The 16344-nt window shown below is 39.1% G+C and overlaps 2 protein-coding genes across 5 annotated transcripts; one reads left to right on the forward strand and one right to left on the reverse strand.

Moving 5' to 3' along the window:
• Positions 1 to 1037: 1037 nt before the first annotated feature.
• On the forward strand, positions 1038 to 8888 carry stx5a (syntaxin 5A). 3 transcript variants are annotated; one of them, XM_044205127.1, is made up of 12 exons: positions 1038 to 1195; positions 1672 to 1888; positions 2878 to 2948; positions 3378 to 3433; positions 3553 to 3623; positions 3777 to 3893; positions 4351 to 4407; positions 4531 to 4612; positions 5889 to 5975; positions 6126 to 6229; positions 6442 to 6563; positions 7537 to 8888. In XM_044205127.1, exons 2-12 carry the CDS (start codon positions 1826 to 1828, stop codon positions 7694 to 7696), a joined length of 990 nt encoding a protein of 329 aa, XP_044061062.1. In that variant the 5' UTR covers positions 1038 to 1195; positions 1672 to 1825; the 3' UTR covers positions 7697 to 8888. The 3 variants fall into 3 exon arrangements, with proteins under 3 accessions (XP_044061062.1, XP_044061064.1, XP_044061063.1); XM_044205128.1 differs by lacking the exon at positions 1038 to 1195 and adding an exon at positions 1252 to 1425; XM_044205129.1 differs by lacking the exon at positions 5889 to 5975.
• A 131-nt stretch (positions 8889 to 9019) lies between these two features.
• Positions 9020 to 16308, reverse strand: zgc:162144 (RD3 domain-containing protein). 2 transcript variants are annotated; one of them, XM_044205131.1, is made up of 4 exons: positions 16173 to 16308; positions 12074 to 14493; positions 11275 to 11582; positions 9020 to 10677 (listed from the first exon to the last, which is right to left on the reverse strand). In XM_044205131.1, the coding sequence occupies exons 2-4, from the start codon at positions 12077 to 12079 to the stop codon at positions 10308 to 10310; spliced, it is 684 nt and encodes a 227-aa protein (XP_044061066.1). In that variant the 5' UTR covers positions 12080 to 14493; positions 16173 to 16308; the 3' UTR covers positions 9020 to 10307. The 2 variants fall into 2 exon arrangements, with proteins under 2 accessions (XP_044061066.1, XP_044061065.1); XM_044205130.1 differs by lacking the exon at positions 16173 to 16308 and adding an exon at positions 15776 to 16151.
• Between the last annotated feature and the right edge of the window lie 36 nt (positions 16309 to 16344).

The raw sequence follows: 16344 nt of genomic DNA on the forward strand, positions 1-16344 counted from the left end.
GAGAGGAGTGTTCGAAGGTGAGGAAATAAGCTGCAGGATGTGTAGAAACAACTTTGTGTTACTGACTTGTGCTTGCCTCAGTCTAATACCAACATGGGAAGGTGTTCTTTTAGGTTATGTGATACTGGCACAAGCTCCAGGTGGCAATTCAATGTTTGGCAACTGATTTATGGATTTATGGTAATTGTAGCTTTGTTTGGGAATACAGGAACATGTATTTCATCTAAAGCACACTAAACTGACATGAAAACGACCGTCGGGTGGGTCCTGTTCGTCAAAATCTAATTTTAAGACCTTAATAATTTCAGTATATACTGTGTTTACATGGAGCGTATATCAGAATCAGCTTTATTGTCAAGTAGGTTTTCACATACAAGGAATTTGCCTTGGTATTTTGGCGCATAACAATAAACATAGTAAGAGAAAGGAAAAAAGGAGTATTGTAAAAGTCAAAACTATTAGAGCAATTAATTAATTAACAAACAAAACAATACATAATAATGCGCACCAACACATAGAAGCAGCCATTCATGGCACCATCTTGAATGATTCCCTTAGCTTAATCCCAGCATAGGAAGACTTTACACAATGGCAGAGAGTGGAGGAATGAGGGTTACTAGGGGCCTAGCTGCTAATTTTTGCCTTGTGGGACCCGTCGCAGGTTAATCTGGCCATGGGTTCTAGGATTTAGAACAACATACTTTTGCACATTATAAAAATAGGCCACCATCACAACTTTAAAAAGGCCAAATTATGGTTTATGGCGATTTTTTTTTACTGTTAGACTTTTTATTGATGATAATTTAGGTATTTATTTTATTGGTTTGTTGGTATTATGGTGACACCTGATCACTTGGAAATACGTTGTAGACTTTATTGTGTCATCCTTGACATTTTGTAGTTGTTTTTGACTTACTGTCCTCCTTCTCATGATGTAAACTAAACTGAGCTAAATAATGTCTTAATTATGATTAATGTATGCTGTGTTATGGCGTGAAACAATGCTATAAACAGGAGATGTGGTGACCCCTGGTGGTGACGTGATGTGCCTGCAAGGATTTTCCTACACGGTAAAGTAGACGTGGCAGTGACGTCAATGCCGGAAATGACCCGGATCGGAACTTTAACTCCTGGGTAGATTAGTTTTTACCAGAAACATCGAGGGCTCTCGAAATATGGTGTAATATCGATACAAGTAAGTTGGAACTGATCGATTTTTGTCTTTTAAATAAGATTTAACCGCACATGGTTAGTTTAGGTCGAATTTTACTATGATAAGACAGGAGAGACCGTATGGAAAGCCAAGTTAGCTTTCTGTAGCTAACGTTAGCCTGTGGTTAGCCGGTCAGGCCGTGATCAGCTGTGTGTCGTGGGCGGCCTTTACATACAGAGAGCTGGTCCAGAGATACTCATTGTTATCTAATGGTATGTATATTTAGCTCACCTGTGGCTTTATTTGTAAGTTGTGGCAGTTATTTGCCGTTTATTGCCTGGTTGTTGTGGTTTAGTCGGTCTCTTCGTCGTGTTGTCGGTGTCATCTTACCGTGCTGTTAGCTAACAGTACCGGCTGGCTTTTTACTACCTACCTGATCGAAGTGTTTCTACCGGTTACATCTGTCAGCCTGTGAGCCTGAAAGTTGTTTTGACACGTCTTTTTTCTTGTTACCACAGACATGTGTCCATGAAGGATAGCCCACCTTGGATGTGAGTTTGCACACCTGGAGGACTTCTTATTTATCCACCACACCGAGCAGAGGAAAAGGACCCGGCAGTCCCAGGTGGTTTCTGGTCTACAGCGGGCTGGTGACCCTTTACCGGGGGCAGGATGACGTGCCGTGACCGGACCCTCGAGTTCCAGTCAGCCTGTAAATCTCTCCAGGGCAGACCGGTATGTTGGCACATAACACCTGATATCACAGCACAATAATAGCGGGATCTCTTAATGTAAAATTAGGCATTTAATCCAACTTTATAGCATGTATATTACAAGTACACTGACAGGTTTTCACTGTAGTTTTTTGTAGCTCTGAAGTTTGGGTACTTTTGGTTTTGGTTCCTTGTTTACTCTCTGCGTCTAGTTTTGGTTCCACAGAGGGTTGCAGTAGTCTGATCATATATAAAGTTAATTTCTCAGGGCAAAAAACATCAAATAATCCTTGGCCTACTCTTATATGCACATTCTGGGTCAAGTTAAGCACAAACTGATGTTCTTGTTGTCTTCCTTCAGCTGTGTTGAGACGCCTCTTTTACCATTTTACCCCAACTGGTGACAAAATATGATTTCCAATCTATAAAAATAATGGTATGCCAATATATTGGCCAATATTAATTATCACAGAGATGTTAATGTCAGTGTTTATGACGGCTGATAGAAAACAACCAATTGCAGTACAGAAATGCCGTTTCACACGTTTTAGGTCAATTTGAAACACTGTCACTTACATAGTTTGCCTACCAGAGAGCCCTGACAAGTTTATTAATTATTTTTCACTTGTAAAATGTCCCACCTGGTACATATTGTAGTCGCAGTTCTTTAAAAGACAAATTTAAGGGATCTTTAATGTGTAAAATGTTTGTTTATGTTATGTGTTAAGATGGCAATATTGGCTAAGATACGATTTTTTTAATCCTCAAATATCACTATTGGTAGCAGCCTCAATAATCCAGTATTGGATGTACTATAATCACAAGTTGTCCATGCTCATAGTGACACCATAAAAAAAAAAGTTTACTTAGTTTGACCAACAGCTCAAAAGCCCATAGTACTAATTTTGAACTAAAAGGATGTAACCAAGAAATAATTGCAGTTTTTACTTAATAATTGACCTCAATGTTAAGTAGATCAACATACTCTCTACTTTTGACCTCCCCTGGCAGAATGGAGTCCAGCCCAGTAAACCAGCTCTCAGCGCCCTCAGGCAGCGCAGTGACTTTACAGTTATGGCCAAGTAAGTTCCTCATAGTCTGTTTTTCTTATGTGTTTCAACAGCTCATAAATATTTTCCGAATGTTCTTGTTCTTTTATGTTGATTTTTGGGTGTTGCATTATTTGTATTCACACATTATTATCCTCCTCATCCATATTGCATGTGAAATACATCTTTATTGCACTTGTGTAGCATACCTTAATAGAAATGTATTTACCTTAAGTTAAATGAGAAGATTGATACTTTTTGTGGAGAGAGTGGTCCAGTGCATGTTTGACCCATCATAGCACAACGACTGTAAGCAGGGAGACACGGGGCAAAGAGATAAAATGTATATAATCTAACTCTCGGTAAGAATGCAAACAAGCGGATTTCCCAGAATGTGGGAGTTCTCCTTTAGTATGTGCATGACAAAGAAAGATACATTTTTGTTTGTTTGTTTCCTTGTAGGAGAATTGGAAAAGACTTGAGCAATACATTTGCCAAACTGGAAAAGCTCACTATTTGTAAGTGTTCCCTTTTAATGTTGTTATAGCATCATTTTAAATGTTCTAAAAATCTTATGTTTGTGTGTCACATCATCCAAAATGCTGATTCTACATGCTGTCGTTTTGATGTTTTTTAGTGGCAAAAAGAAAATCTCTATTTGACGACAAGGCAGTGGAGATTGAGGAGCTAACGTACATCATTAAACAAGTGAGCTTAATTGTTAACATCCCATGAAATGTGGTTAACAAACAAACTGTACATTATTTAGGATTAGTACAGCCTTCTATAATCTCGTAAATATCTAGTAAATTGTTAAAATGCCTACTGTTTTCTATCTCTCCTGTGTTTTTATGTTTTTAGGACATCAACAGTCTAAATAAACAGATAGCACAGCTGCAGGACTTGGTGAGGTCACGTGGAGCTCCGGGTGGCCGACATATCCAAACCCACTCTAACACTATAGTGGTGTCATTACAGGTATATTCAATAAGGTCTAATTCACACTGTATTATACAGTATATGTGCATTGAGTCCAAGTGCATGGAACTGTTAAACTTTACTTTTGTGGACAGTGTTTTTTGTCAATTTGGGCGAGCATTTTGAAATTAGTCTGAAAATAAACAAGTTTAAACTAACACTTTAAATTCAACATTTCTTTATTATTAACATTTTTATATTATTGTTTTCTTGATCCTTTTGAATCAAGTTCTGCTTTTGTTCACGCACGTTAAAATAGAGGAAAGCGTGTCATTCTAAAAATACAAATATTCAGGGTTTTTTTCATGGAAGTAGTTTTGGATCTCATATAATGGTAATAATAATAAACAGAAAATGTTTGTAGAAGTCTTGCACAAATTGGTGCTCTGTAACAAATGTACACAGCTGAGTTAAGCAGCACTTTGTTTAACGTTGCTGTATCTTTTGTTGTCCACAGTCCAAATTGGCTTCAATGTCCAATGACTTCAAATCAGTCCTCGAAGTCAGAACAGAGGTGAGAAGTGTGTGGTATACTTAATCATTCAAAGGCAGAAAATATTAAAAACTGAATTTTTTAAATGGGGCACATGTTTCTTGTCATGTTTAACCCCTCCATCATTTGCCCCTTTTCCTACAGAACCTGAAGCAGCAGCGCAGCAGGAGAGAGCAGTTCTCCCAGCCTCCTGTCTCGTCTTCTCCTCTGATGGCAAACAACTTCAGTAAGTCTAACCACATCTTAGCTTCACGCTTGTAATCACTCAGTATGATTTTTACAAGGGTCTCGCGTTAAAGTAGTGGCACCAACAGGTAAACACTGCATGCTGTTGTAGCTTCATAAGGGCGTGTTCACTCTATACTGATATATTTTGTACTGATTTAAATTATTCACACGGTTAGAGCTTTGTCAGAACCAACAAGCAGCCTTATTACATTCAAATTACAACCTATAAACAATCTCCTGTAGCAGACAAGGGTAAAAGGTAGCCATACATTTCATACTGACTAACTAACCTTGCATGCAGCACAAACTCTACCCTCACAAATTATATCCTGGTCATGTAAAGATTTGAAAGTGTCCCAACTTTAGAAATCAATTGTTACATAAAACATTTCCTGCTCTTCATCTGTTCATCTAACATGAAAATCGTGCTGGCATATTAAAAAAGTGTAATAGAGTGAACACACCTTTTATTATTTCTTTGTTTTGGCTTTGAGGCAATATTCGACATGTCTGGCTCCTGCTCAGTTTACCATTTTGCTAAACAAATAGCTAAACGGGCTTCTTACCAGACACCGTCTAATTAGCACAGGGCGCTCAGATGCTTCCTGTCCAGGCATTTACTCTGCCAGTAAAATGTTTATGAACAGTCTATATTTCAGCCTTTTGGGTTAAATCTCAAACATTGTGCTCACTGTTGATATCCTGCAATAACATATAGGTAGCACATTGATATGTGAGTTAAAAATGTTTATAATATTTTATTTTATTGGAAATAACCCATATCTAATTGAAAATGAGTTTGATTATTATCGCTGTAATTTGGCACTTGTGGTAGACAACAGAGTTTAACTGTCCAGGCTTAACTGGTTGACCTGTCCAGTGCGTCTGCCTTTAAAAATGTATAAATCATACTATTATGATCAAAGTGCTTGCCAGAAATGAGTACTTAAGTACAAAGGTTTACATCTTTGGAACACTCGAGTAGGCAAATGTCTGCTCATGACAAAGAGCATATTACGTTTTTACAATAATAAAAGAAAACGTTCTTTTGTTATAAAAGTTCTTGCTTAGCTGTTAGTTTATATTTCCCAATTTCAGGTTATTTACAGTGAGCAAACTGGTTGAAATTTAGCCGCAAATGGTATAGATGTACAGAAACATTTTGACTGTGTACTTTTCGAACAGCTGTTGTAATAGGGAACTGCTCGAAATCCTTGTGAATGATTATCACTGTATTTGGTCATCTATAATGCAAAAATTAAAAAATATTTTAGGGAGCCGAAAAAAAGGGGCCCAGGAGCCGCATGCAGCTCGCGAGCCGCGCAATGGTTACCAGGGCAATACAACCTCAAATTTAAAAGGTATTTCCCTGGAACGTTTGACTCTCCCAGCGGGTATAACTAGCTACTGTATGTGCCCGCTGTTCTTTCTGCTTTTCCCCTCTACCATTGAGGATTTCTGTCTAATCTTGTTAAACGTGTGTGTGTGTTTTGCTTGTTGTCTCCCTTCAGAGAGCTCGGTCCTGATGCAGGATGAGTCCAGGAGTCTGGGGGATGTAGCCATCGATATGGACTCTCAGAACAATCCCTTGCAACTCCAGCTTATTGATGAGCAGGTAGACTGCTGGTGTATATTTGTCAAAGTCAGGCAGACGGAGAGAAATGTGTGCGTCTCATTTGCTAGCACAAAAACTGGGAAAAAATATCAGCTATTGTTCATTTTTTAAAGTCAGTTGATGCGCTGTTGTTATTTTTTTGCCACAATAAGTAGGAAATGTATTCACATAAACATGGCCCTTTCTGAAATCTCGCTGGCTGTTCGTTACAGGACTCATACATCCAGAGCCGTGCAGACACCATGCAGAATATTGAGAGCACCATCGTGGAACTGGGCTCTATATTCCAGCAGCTGGCACACATGGTCAAGGAGCAAGAGGAGACCATCCAGAGGTAAGATGGAGCTAGAAATGGATGGAGGGTCGAGGAAGGAGAGATCTCTCAGAAACAAAGGAGATGATGAGATGTTAGTTAGGAATGGTTTGACATTTTGGTAAATATGCTAGTTCGCTTGCTTGCTTGCTGAGAGTACAGACGCTCTCATGTCTGTATGGTAAATATGAAGCTCGAGCCAAGGCTAAAAAAATCCACCTACCAGCACCTATAAAGCTCACTAATTAACATGTTTTTTATCATTTGTTTAATATGTACAAAAACCTAAATGTAAAAAATGAGTTGTGTGCTGAAACAATTTCTTGGCAAGGCGCAGTGACTTGCCAAAGTCTTGTCATTGCATCAGGTTGCCAGGTAATCAGACTCCAGGAAGTCTCTTGTCCAGGCAAGAAATTGTTCCAACACATCCCCGTAGAACTACAATTTTACTCTTGGGTTTTGGATGGATTAAACAAACTATATATAACATGTTAGAGGTGCTGGTAGGCAAATTCAGTTACCATTGGACAGAACCAGGCTAGCTGTTTACCCATGTTTCCAGTCTTTATGCTAAGCTAACTGGCTGCTGGCTCTATCTTAATTTTCACCGTACAGACACAAGAGTGACATCGATCTTTTTGTCTGAACTCTCAGCAACAAAACCAACTAGCATATTTCCCCAACTATTATTGTAATAAACAAGCAATAGGAATAAGCAAACTGGGAGTCAAGAAGGGAAATGGGGAGCAAATGAGTGCTACTAGAATTGGTGGTGACAATCTTAAATGATTTCATGCAAAATTCGGGTGCTTGTGATCAATTCACATTATCTTTCACTTTATGGACTAAAATATGGGAACATTTAAACACATATATAACTTGTCAGTTATCTCCTGAACTGACTGATTTGAAAGAAAATTGATTATAGGTAACAAAATGTGCATCTGGTTTTTAAAGTCCTATCTCATTGAACTGCCTTTCGTGCTTCTCGCAGGATTGACGCTAACGTGGAGGACACCCAGCTGAACGTGGAGGGCGCCCACACAGAGATCCTCAAATACTTCCAGTCAGTCTCCTCCAACCGCTGGCTGATGATCAAGATCTTTCTCGTCCTCATCATCTTCTTCATCATCTTTGTCGTCTTCTTCGCTTAAAGAAAGAGGCGCGGCTGAGGAGAAAAGCACATGGAATGAGGGGAAGTAAAGCTGGACTGAGACGACACGTCCAGACAACATACTTTGAAGGACAGACTTCTCTATGAAAGAGGCTTGGGAGACTTTTCAATTAACAAAGACTTTTCGGTTATTTCCAAGCCACAGACTGTTGAGCTTAATTCGACATTTCAGTGAAGAATGAAGATGTCGAACGTTGTCCAAATGAAAGAATAAATTATCTAAAATCCCCACTTTGTATAGAGAGAGCAAATAACTGCTCTGTATTGTATTTTGACCAATTCTTCATAAACATTTAATCAAAATGGCTATTATTTAATGGTTTGATTCTGCAAACTGTCTTTAACAACATGTCATTATTAGTATTAGTATTAGTATTATTATTTCAAAGCCAAACAACAGAACTGGAGTTATCCTCAGATAATTTTTCTTCTTAGTTTATTTACTTTTTATTGAAGAGCATGACTGTGTCACTTGTTTATCAACAATTCTCCACTTACCACCATTCAGTAATGATGTGAAATTTTTCTTTATTCAGTTATATTCTGTTTTGCTTTCAATGTTTATTTGCCAAATGGGTACTCTTATAGAACTGTGACTTAATACAAACACACTCGCTGTGGTCCAGCATTTTGTGTCCTGAAGGCAGTTCCAGTGAGCATAAGGGAACTTTCCTGGTATAATTCAGGCCCGAGCTGTATGAAACGTTGATGATAAGTTACGTAACAGCGCTGAAACTGTTTGGTTGCCCGCCATAAGGCAGGTTGAATAGTTGGTTGAAAAAGTGTAAACCTCACACATTTGGTGCTGCAGAGAGACTTGAGCATGAGTCAAGTATCTGAGCGGGATCCAGGTGTGATATCAGTGCTTATGAAAGGGGTTAGGCTGGTTGTGAAGGCGAAGTGACTCAATCAGCCAGATTCCCTTGAAGTGTCTGGTTGGATGTCACTGTTGTAGTTGCTTTCCTTCTTTATCTTTCTAATGTACCAGATGTTATTTAAATGACCACAGCATTTTAAGAAGAAAGAAAACATTCTTCCTATTTTTTTCCTCTTTCTGTTTTTTTTTTATTTTTTAGCCAAATGCCTTGACTTCAATGTATAAAGTGCAAATAGTGATAATGATGTATTGATAAGAAAGTGCATATTAATAAAATAATAATGGGGTGCTGGCATTCATGGCTGAGACTTTCTTGGGATAAGAGGATTAGTCAGCAGTGATATAATTAGCCATGCTAGGAGGCTAAGGCGAGTCAACAGGGAAGTCCTAAGCAGTGCGATATATTCAACACATTTACACCACAAAGACATATTTATTTATTTATTTATCACCGTACAGGCCCCAGACAGAATTACATATAAATATTCTGCCTTTTCAACCACAATAAAGTGATAAAGGTCCATGCATCTTTCATGCCTTTTGTAGAAAGGCTTCACGGCAACTAGACTTGAAAAATGTACACTTAACAGATATCAATGGGCCAAAATCCATTCACAGTTACTCTCAGATGTTACGCAACTGTACCTAAATTTAAATAAAAAAACATCTTTGTTAAAACAACTGTTTTAACAACATAGAAGTGATAAGAACATTTTAGATTTATTTCCCCAAATACATATATTCACAATAAAAAAAAATAAGATTACAGATGATTCTAGTAATTCCCTGCTTGAAAGGATTTGCTTGATGGATGCACTATGAGAGCACCTCCTAACTGAGCAGGTGATTCTGACTGCTGAATATACAGATGAGTGGCCTTAGCTGAACTCCCCCATCTACTGCAGAAGACAGCTGTCCTGTCTGTTGCATAACATGTTTTTAAAGGGACAGTTCATGACAAGCATATGATTCATCAGGAGCTGCTGTGGCTTGTATTAGCTGTTTGTCTTTAAGGATACCTGAAACGTGAAGATTAGCAATGCAGTTTACTCAACAACACCCCATGCAACACATTTTAGTTTTTAGCCGTGCTAGCAGCATGTGCTAATTAGCAGTTGTTAGTATGCTAACACTAAACTAAGATGGTGAACATGATAAACATTAGGCCTGCTAAACATGTTAGCATTGACATTGTGAGCATGTTAGCATGCTGACATTAGCATTTAGCTCAAATCAGCTAGCATGGCTGTAGACTAAGTCTTGTTTTAACACGTTTGTACCTGTCAGCACAACAAAATGCTAACCACATGTTTCAGGATCTTAAAACCAAAACAATAATGCTTTTGGAATGGACTAAAGACTTTAAGTTCATTAGCAATTAGACATGTTTCCTGAAAGTCAAGAAATCACTCTAAGCCCACTCTCAAGACTTTTCTCCTCCTTTTGAAAGAGGCCAAATGATTACAAACGAGAACATTTCAAATCTATTCTGTCCCCTTTTTGAATGCTACCCTTCCTCCTCTCTCAACATTCCCTGTTTTTCTCTCCTCCCCATATTTACAGTATGCTGACCCATCACTATGTGTGCTCACTTTATCTCCTTCTCTTACTCCTCATTTTCTTCCCCTACCAGAACTCCTCTACATGTGCTCCTCCTCTGCCTCCCACCATCTTCTCCGCATTGTCTCTCCCCTAACTCTCTCCCTCCCTTCTCTCAACCATGGGCACTCTGCTCCATAGGGCTGATCTCTGGCATGCTCCTGCTCCTTCCCTTCCTCGCCCTGGCCTTGATGGCCTCGTCCTCCCCTTCTCCATCCTCCTCGTCGGACCAATCCATATCCTGCTGCAGATTCCCCCTGGAGCCTGTCATGCCGCTGCCTTTGAAGAAATGACCCGTGCGGAACTTGGTGCGGAAAGTAACAAAAGAGAGGCTCTTGCTGCGCTGCTGTTTCTCAGTGGCAGTGTCCTGCATCTGCGCGTCTTCATTTCCGTTCATCTCGTCCACGCAGTCGCGTAGCACTGAGCGAAACATCCGGGGAACATCATGAACCTCAGGCTCCATCTGCGACACCAGCCTCCTGAACCTGCAGTGGGAGGAATAACCATGAGTATTAGGAACAGCCTGATCTAAAATAACACAGAGAGCTTTACAGTCAAGACAAGACAAAACAGAAACAAGGTCAGACGAGCAAAAAAAAAGGCAGAGAGATGTAGCCACAAGGGTGGAGGTGCCACCGCCACCAAATGGGCAGTGCAGTCTTTTTAAAGGGGTCCAGAATCCCTAGCTAAGACCCGGATAGGATATGAACCCTGATTACTAGAACAGAATGAGGGGAGGTGCCCTTAACTTTTAAGATGTCATGCATGTAGTCTCTTAGAGAAAGAACGGGGATCTGAGAGCATCAGCTTACTTTCCAGGTTATAGTTAAGGGCGTGAAACCCTGCAGCTCTCTCCTCTTCTGTTTCTTCTTCTATGTTCCTGCCTGTATTTCATGCTCTTTGTCCCTTACTGTCTTTGTCTATTTCAACCTGTGTGTCTCTGGCTCTACATCTCACTCTCTGTTTCAGCTCACACTTCCTCAATTTCAGTAACAGTTATACCTCACTCTTTCTGACAGTTTGGATCTACAATATGACTCTCTCCCTCTATGTCTTCCTGTCTTTCTTGTAGTCTTTCTCACCTGACGATCACAGGGCCACACTGGGCAGGAGGGATCTTGCCACAGAGGTCCTGCAGTTCCAGCAGGTCGTTGGGTGTCAGCTCGTAGGGCTGTGGGGTCGGGGTGTTGGCCAGCCAGCTGTAGTCAGCTGTGGAGGAGGAGCTGCGACGACGGCGCCGACCCTCTGACGCCCGCTCCAAACGGATGCGTTCAGTGCGCTTCACCATGGCTCCCAACTCTAACATCAGAGTATTGGTAACCAGTTCCTCAGTGCTGCGCTGACCGGGCACTTTGGGCTCAAGGGAGAAAACAGCGGACCAAGGAAACATCTGGGAAAGAAGGAAGAAAAAGAAAAACAATATCCTTTATAACTGGATGTGACTTTCACCATACCTAACTTCAAGCAAATTCATATTTGGGGTTGTAGTATTTTAGAATTATATTGGCGAATAAAGACAAAGCATAGACACATTTGGAGACCATTAAAAAATCACTTCATCAGTCAGTCTGCAGAAGAAAGTTTTTACATTTTTGATGCAAATGATCAAATGTAGGGGCTTAACCATAGCTACTGAAAATGTTTAGAGGATTTAAGCTTCCATACTCAGACACCTCTGAAATACTTATAATATACTTGTACAAGCTTCATGCCAGATAAATCAGTATGAAGTCTGTTCAAGTAAAACATAGTTCACATGTGAATGGCAAACAACTCATATGGCTGATCAATACAAACCATTCACCTTTTCTTAAGAAGACTGCAATCACTTGTTATTCTCTTGCTCTAAATGCTATCATAGAAGTTTAATCATTGTCTTACCTTCATGAAACTGGGTTTACAAAGCTGCAGTGTATTCTTGTCTGATAGAAATCCACCTGTTGTCTGGTGAAGCCTCTGTTAGCAGCCAGATGAACAGCAGGCCTCCATGGGCTTGTGACATTCAAAAAGGGTGAAACTCCTCGGACTCCAGCTGGTGGCACACAGCTACCTGACTGCCTTGCTACCTTTGACGGTCCTTGGCAGACAGGGCGAGTGCTTTTGTGAGGAGCCCGTGGAGTGTGTGTGTGAGTTTGGGATTGAGAATAAATGTAATCCTGTATTAATAAAAAGCGATTGACGAGATGAGCTTAACTCACATGAGCGTACACCTGGGTGAGGAGTAGGTGTTTGTGACTGACAGAATTCAGGTGGGGTGTTTACATAATAGCACAGGATTGTTGGCTAATTAAGATATTTTCATTTAATTTCATTTTAACCACTTTTCTTTTGATTGTGTTTCCCAATTTTATTTCCTTTTTATGCAGCAGTTAAAGCTGTAAAGAAGGTTTCAGCTCATACACACAAGCAGGCTGCACTGTCTTGCTCAAAAGTACTTTAAACCACTTCCACAGTGTCTGACAGAGATGTTACTGGGCAGTCATGAAATTTTAACCAACATACTTTCTGATTTTCAAACTGTTAGGCTACTGCCATTACACCAAGCACAGTCCTTGAAAATAACACAGTGCACGTCTGAAAATGGTCTCTCAGTTCGCAAACAATAATCCTTCAGGCACACCTGTAATTACCAGACAGTTACGGCCGAGCATTACATAACTATCCACATAATCTCTCTTTCTCACATACACTCGCTGTCTGTCCCGCTAGCTAGCACATGGTATTGTATGTAAGGTAACTGCAGGCTAGTTCCTGGGTTTCTGCACCACTCAGCACTGAACCACCAAATCCCAGATTACATTCAAATCCAGAGCCTACCTGGAAGAACGAGTGGTTATAATGACTGTTATAATCTAATTACAGTTGCCTACAGAGGATGCTGTTTACTGCTGCAACTAAATGGGAATGGTTTTGTATTACTGGAAGTGATCAACCAGTGTTGATTGATTCATTTAACATATTTGATGATTAAAAATACTAGAATTCTGCACAACAGCACCTACAATCATCAGGGATAAAAACACAAGAAAACCTAAAGTATTATTTCCATTGTGGTCCTCCAGCATTAAACACATAACACAGCACTAAACCATAACACCAGTCAAACACGCGGCCAGTACAACACACACACTTAGTGGCTAAGCTTATAAACCATCTTTTAAAGGCCATTTTGAAGATGCACTCTGATGTGATCCACTTTAGACTTGTAGAAAGCTTATTTCTTTGTACTGCAGCAGAATAAAGAAGTGTTTTTTTAACCTATCAAACTCTTAAAATGAAATAGTATTTAATTTGTTGTATTAAGTCATGTGTGGGATAGCTGTTAGTATCTTTTATCAGAGAAACCTAGTTCCATAAATACACTGGCGAGAGTTAAAATCACTCTCATTATTATTTGTTTTTGTTGTTTTTGTAACTTCCTTTATACCAGAAGGTGGCAGCACAGTCAAAGTGACCTTGAACCAGAGTTTCAGCAAGAATATGTACAGTTGACCTATCTAAGAATGTGGCTTTACTGGCTAAAAATGTTCACCTTAGAAAAAAATGTACTCATAGATATTGGTGCAAGTCACATTCTAGATATGTTACACAGTTTTTATTGGTAATCAAAGATTTCACAGTTTTAAACGTAAACTCGGAAGTCTGAGTTTCCTTTTACAAATAAAGAGGATAGCTTCTGTCTTTCAAAGGTGGATGGATAATACATAGCCAAATGCTTTAATTTTAAAGAGCCTTACTTAGAGACTGTTAGACCCATGTTTTATCTTTGTAAGACATTAGTAAAGCACAATCATCTGGAAAAATTTCTTAAAATCATTCGTATACATTCAAAAGACAAGAGGACCCAAAACACTACCCTGCGGGACTCCACACTCAATAGTTGAAACTTCAGATAATGTCCCGTTTACATCAACCACTTTGCATTTGAAAAAATATTTGAAATGTTGTATGCTGCTTTTACATCGCTACATCACTAGGAGTTTGTTTGGGCCTCCATCAACATGTACATGTTTGATGGGTCATTTGTTCTTCAGCCAGTTCCTGTTTCTAGATATGGTAGCTGGACTGTCTGCTTTCTGTCTGCTCATATCCTAATTGCAATGGTAACAGAAATAGTGTAGTATGTGTGTAACTAGGGCTGCAACTAACGATTATTTTCATTGTCTAATAATCTAATAAAGTCGATTATTTTCTCAATTAATCACTTAGTTGTTTGGTCTATAAAATGTCAGAAAATGGTGAATAATGTCGATCAGTGTTTCCCAAACCCCAAGGTGACGTCCTCATATGTCTTGTGTTGTCTAGAAAACAGAAAATATTCACATTTAAGATTTTAAGAATCAGAAAATGTTGACTTTTTTTCTTAAAAAATGGATAAATCGGATGAATCGATTATCAAAATAGTTGGCGATTCATTTAATAGTTGACAACTAATCAATTAATCGTTGCAGCTCTGTGTAACTATACTTTATGATTTCTATTGTTTCTGAGTGTGTGTGTCCATTCTGTCAAACAGAAATCTCTTTAGTGTCTATCTGCAGTGTCACCCAGTGGATTAACGAGTAGATCAGGTCACCCAGATTCAGCATTGACAGACTAAATGAGGTTAATAGAAGAAAAGTAGATTAATAACCAGTCGGTTCGCCAGTCAAGAATGACGCTGTGTCTTGTTCAGTTTCATCTGTTATTTATGTGGTGAGCACAAGGTTTAATGTTAATGGTGCTACAGATGGGAAAACTACGAATGTGAAATGTGTTGTTCATTTTTTGTCATAATTTAGAATTTGTTTAAATATGTTTTTAGTACAGTTTTTATACAGTATCTTTAAAATCACATACACCATATATTGCCAAAAGTGTCCCTGTCATTATCACTTATAATTTTTAAGAATAGCGTTTGGGGCAATGGTAGGGGTAATCAAACTTTGTTTAAGGCCCCAAAAACTCTTGGCCCTGTGTGGGATCAAAACCTGTTAAAAAATGATAAAGATGTGTCAACTGAGCACTAGTTGTACTTGATAATTAAAACTTACTTTGTCTTAATGGATGCTAATCTCAAAATTCTGTGTGAGATTTGATTTTCTAACCTGGTAGTTGAAAACAACTATTGCTGGAAACATGGACGGATTAACCTGCGTTAAAAGGGAAACAAATTAGCTGCTGGGGCCCGTTAAGCACCCTTTCCTCCCACTCTCTGCACACAGTTGTGTCTAGTATTCCTATGCTGAAGCATTAAATAGCTCCATGTTTACTGTGTGGTTATTTGATTAAACACAATGTAATTTATAATATATAATAGATTTAATATTAATAATATTAATATATATTATGCAGCATGTATGCACAGTATCAGCAGAAATAATGGAAGTCTTGAAATTAGATTTTCACTCATGGAAACTCCTCAAGGCAGGACTTCAATTTCTAATAATAAAGCAGACCTGCCTTAAGGCGCTTATGTCAGTTATATTATATATTATAATTAATTAAATTACTATAAAACACTGTGCATGAAAGTCCTTGTGGATCTTTCAAATAATAAGTTTGACAAAACAAACAATAAAACTTGACTTAAGGTCCACTTACTAGTTTTTCCAGGCTGTTTCAGACAGACAACTCCACCATGGTTGAAATCTCCACAGAAAACTAGTAAGTGGACTTTGAGTTCATTTTTTTTCAAACTACGTTAAACTAAATGTCACTATGAGAACCTGGGGCTTTTGGGGCCCCAAGGAGTCTGGGAGCCCAGGGCAGTTCCCAGCCTTTTCCTACTTAAAGTGTCAGATCCTTTCTTGTAAATATCTCTTCCGTCTTGGTCTGTGTCAAATATATTGCTATATCCAAACTTCCAGACACGTGGCAATTCAATTCCACCCACAGACCAGGCCACCTTATTGGTTTCCAAGTGACGAGAAGGTCTACACATGCATTTTGAGACTACAGACAATATGGCGGAAGCTCTGTTTTGTGATTGTGTAGTTACCTGTCTAAAAAAATAAAGATATGTTTTGATGAAATGTTGCATCATTGCTGACATCTTTCACTGAAACCGTAGATGTTGTTGGATTTGTGGTGAGGTATTGTCGCTAGAGGTCATCAGAGGTTCACGCCGCCGCGAGGACTTTTCCCAAAACAGTGCCCTGCTACGTCACTGA

The sequence above is a fragment of the Siniperca chuatsi genome, linkage group LG8 (assembly GCF_020085105.1).
Source record: "Siniperca chuatsi isolate FFG_IHB_CAS linkage group LG8, ASM2008510v1, whole genome shotgun sequence".
In the NCBI taxonomy this organism is placed as follows: Eukaryota; Metazoa; Chordata; class Actinopteri; order Centrarchiformes; family Sinipercidae; genus Siniperca; species Siniperca chuatsi.

Coding starts and splice junctions, on each gene's coding strand:
- zgc:162144 (XM_044205131.1), bottom strand. Junction 10,678..11,274: donor TGTGGCCCTGTGATCGTCAG/GTGAGAAAGACT, acceptor CTCCCACTGCAG/GTTCAGGAGGCTGGTGTCGC.
- stx5a (XM_044205127.1), top strand. CDS start 1,826: ATGACGTGCCGTGACCGGACCCTCGAGTTCCAGTCAGCCTGTAAATCT. Junction 3,624..3,776: donor TAACGTACATCATTAAACAA/GTGAGCTTAATT, acceptor TTATGTTTTTAG/GACATCAACAGTCTAAATAA. Junction 4,613..5,888: donor TCTGATGGCAAACAACTTCA/GTAAGTCTAACC, acceptor AAAATATTTTAG/GGAGCCGAAAAAAAGGGGCC.